At 41.2% G+C, this 2793-nt stretch overlaps 1 protein-coding gene across 1 annotated transcript in view; it reads right to left on the bottom strand.

The window, feature by feature from the left end:
• Window positions 1–1217: 1217 nt before the first annotated feature.
• The window catches only part of NEK2 (NIMA related kinase 2), a 15426-nt gene continuing 13850 nt past the window's right edge, over window positions 1218–2793 (bottom strand). The window contains exon 7 of the mRNA XM_083174878.1: window positions 1218–1335. Coding sequence (XP_083031004.1) covers window positions 1218–1335 — 118 coding nt within the window. The remainder of the gene's footprint in view (window positions 1336–2793) is intronic.

Here is a 2793-nt window from a genome sequence, read left to right on the forward strand (position 1 = left end):
TAAAAACACCCCTGGAGTTGTTCTTTCTGCTGCTGTCCCCCACATATCGAACTTGTAACCCTTTCAGAAATCTCATCCAAATAATTTGAATGAAAAGGCCTCCTAGTTAGGCACAATTAGATGCAGGCAAAAGCAGATATTGGGGTTTTTCTGTAAAGTTCTCAAAGCAAAATTTTTCTCGAAATAGGCTGCACTGCAGGTGGGGCAGATGTAACATGTGCAGAGAGAGAAGGTGAGAAAACTGCACAGGTGCAGGATGGGCCCTACAATCCTGAATGACCGACCAAGGGAAGGGTTGCCCGGAAATGGAGGCATTGTCGCATTTCCCCTTGGAAGTGGCAAGGCCAAAGACTGTGTTGCGAGGCAGTTTCCACGGCTTTGCAATCCACTCCGGGATTTGCAGTTGCGAGCGATCGCAAATGCAGGCAGGGGTTGTATGCACCACCTCCTGCACTTTCATTGCTATGGATCGCAAATGCTATGCTGCTACGAGCAACTTATCATACACCATCCATCCTGAATCATGCACAGTGAGTGAACTGCAATTGAGGTTGCACAAGTCCAAAAGCGAGTGAGGCGTGGTAATGTGGAGTGGTCGGATAAACGTAGGTGTGTCATGGTAATTCAGATACCGTATTTTGGGTGTGCATACATTAGCAGTTGCAATCTGGAGAGTATGCATGTCTACAAAGGCACTCAGATCCTGCAGTTACCAAATTGCACCAATTATACGCTGTTAAAAGGGATGTGGTCTCGGAAAAGGGGGCATGTCTTCACAGCATGATGTACTCACAAGCCACACCTCCCATTTGCTGTCACTCTGGTGAAATGCCCGGTGCTGTCTGTCCTGTGAATAGATGTGGTGTGCATTCCTTCCAAACGCCATTGTAATGCATCCGTCCAGTTGTGATGTCAGTCAGGATGGATTGGGCGGTGTTTATGGAGAACAGGCTGCCCAAGCTGTCATTTAGAGGAAAATTTACTAAAATGGGAGTTCTATTTCACATGAGATGTTGCTATGGGCAACTAATAAGATCCTACCTTTTATCTTCTAGAAAGTGCTAAATAAATAAGTAGATTCTGATTGGTTGCCAATAGCTGCATCCCATGTGAAATAGAACCCCCATCTTAGTACATATCCCCCTTGATCTGCAGATATAGTTACCAGTTTGTATCCAGCCTAACTGACACTAGAAATACAGAACGTTACGTAGCTGCTATGGTTTCAGGGCAGAGTTAACCAAACTTGGTAAATAATCATTGCTGGCAGAAATGTAAAATGTCAACTTGACCTTAGATTTATGCCAAGAAAGATAATTTTTATGGACATTATCTCTATGGCAAAAAGAGCAGTCATTAGTATACATATGCATATCAGTAAGTAATATTAATGGCTTTAACCCTTTAAGTACCAAGTGAATTTGTCATAATAGCAAAAAATGTTACTCATTATAATGACGTGTAATGTAAACCTTATATAGGAAATATCTGTTTTTAGATAACATTTTTATTTGTATCTATATAACAAATGTGAGCGACGCTGGCATATTTAGCGGATATTTTTCACATCTCTCAGAAATGTTGGCACCCAAAGGGTTAAGGATAATCAAGAAACCGTTTAAAACTGTAGCGAGTATAACTTTCATTGGCTGAACATGCACTATCCAATAGAACATGCAGCCAGCCCCTGACCAAAATGTGCACATGCAGCCATGGGTGTAGGCAGAGGTTTGTAGGTCCCCATAGTAATATTTTGAAGGGGTCTCTGACTCAATGCTTCTAGAAAGACACCAGTCTACAGGATCCGGATGATAGGCAATCAGTAGGCCAACACCACATCCACCTGCATGGTTGACGATTGGGAAAGGGCCCCGGAAAGTGGCATTTGCATTACTAAGCCGCTGCAAACTCCAACAGACTGAAAAAGGTTCTTTATCCCATAGACTGGTTCCCAACCTTTCTCCCATACCCCTATGATTAGGCTTTTCATTAGGAGTACCCCATATTCTCAATTTGAAATCCTCATGGTTTCCCTCATCACTTGATAGGATCTTGAACAATACCATCTTCACGGTAACTATATGCCCTGCTGAATTTGACTTGTGCTTTTCATATTATCTACCTATTGTAAGTGCTATGTACTATGTACTATTACATTTCTTTGTGTATCCAAGACACCAGTGTGGTCTTATTTGCTTAATGTCTCCCAAATATTTCTCACAGCATAAAGATAATGGGACACCTGACTTTTCAAGCATGAAATACTTCAGTGTGGAAATGTGTGCAAAGGAATATACCTTGCATAACAGTTACAAACACGGGACGTTATGCACACCTAAGGGTGAGCTTATTTTTGTGTGGGTAAACCAAGCTGTGTAGTATTGTGTAAATGGAGGTTTTATATATTCTAATAAGGCTGCAAATTTTCCAAAACGAAAAATAAATCAGCTACTGCATGAGTTGTACCGGCATACTAATTAACATATTTCAACTGCACAATAAAAAAGGAAAAAAAAAATACACACATACAATTTTAAAACATCATTTTGATGACAATAACATCAACAACTACATGTTCAAAATTCAGCATAACATACGCCATCGCATTCGTAACACACTATTATCATCAGTTGCTTCCAGGATCTGCAGCTCAGACATGACTTAACAACATATAGAAAAGGAGGGCGGAAGGCCCCCTGCAGGAGAAAGAGGGGAGAGCCGTACTAACCAGCTGGGAACAAAATATGTACAAAATAGGACACTGCAGTATAAACATTATCTATGGAGATAGAA

This window comes from Crinia signifera, chromosome 3, assembly GCF_055691185.1.
Source record: "Crinia signifera chromosome 3, ASM5569118v1, whole genome shotgun sequence".
Classification (NCBI taxonomy): domain Eukaryota; kingdom Metazoa; phylum Chordata; class Amphibia; order Anura; family Myobatrachidae; genus Crinia; species Crinia signifera.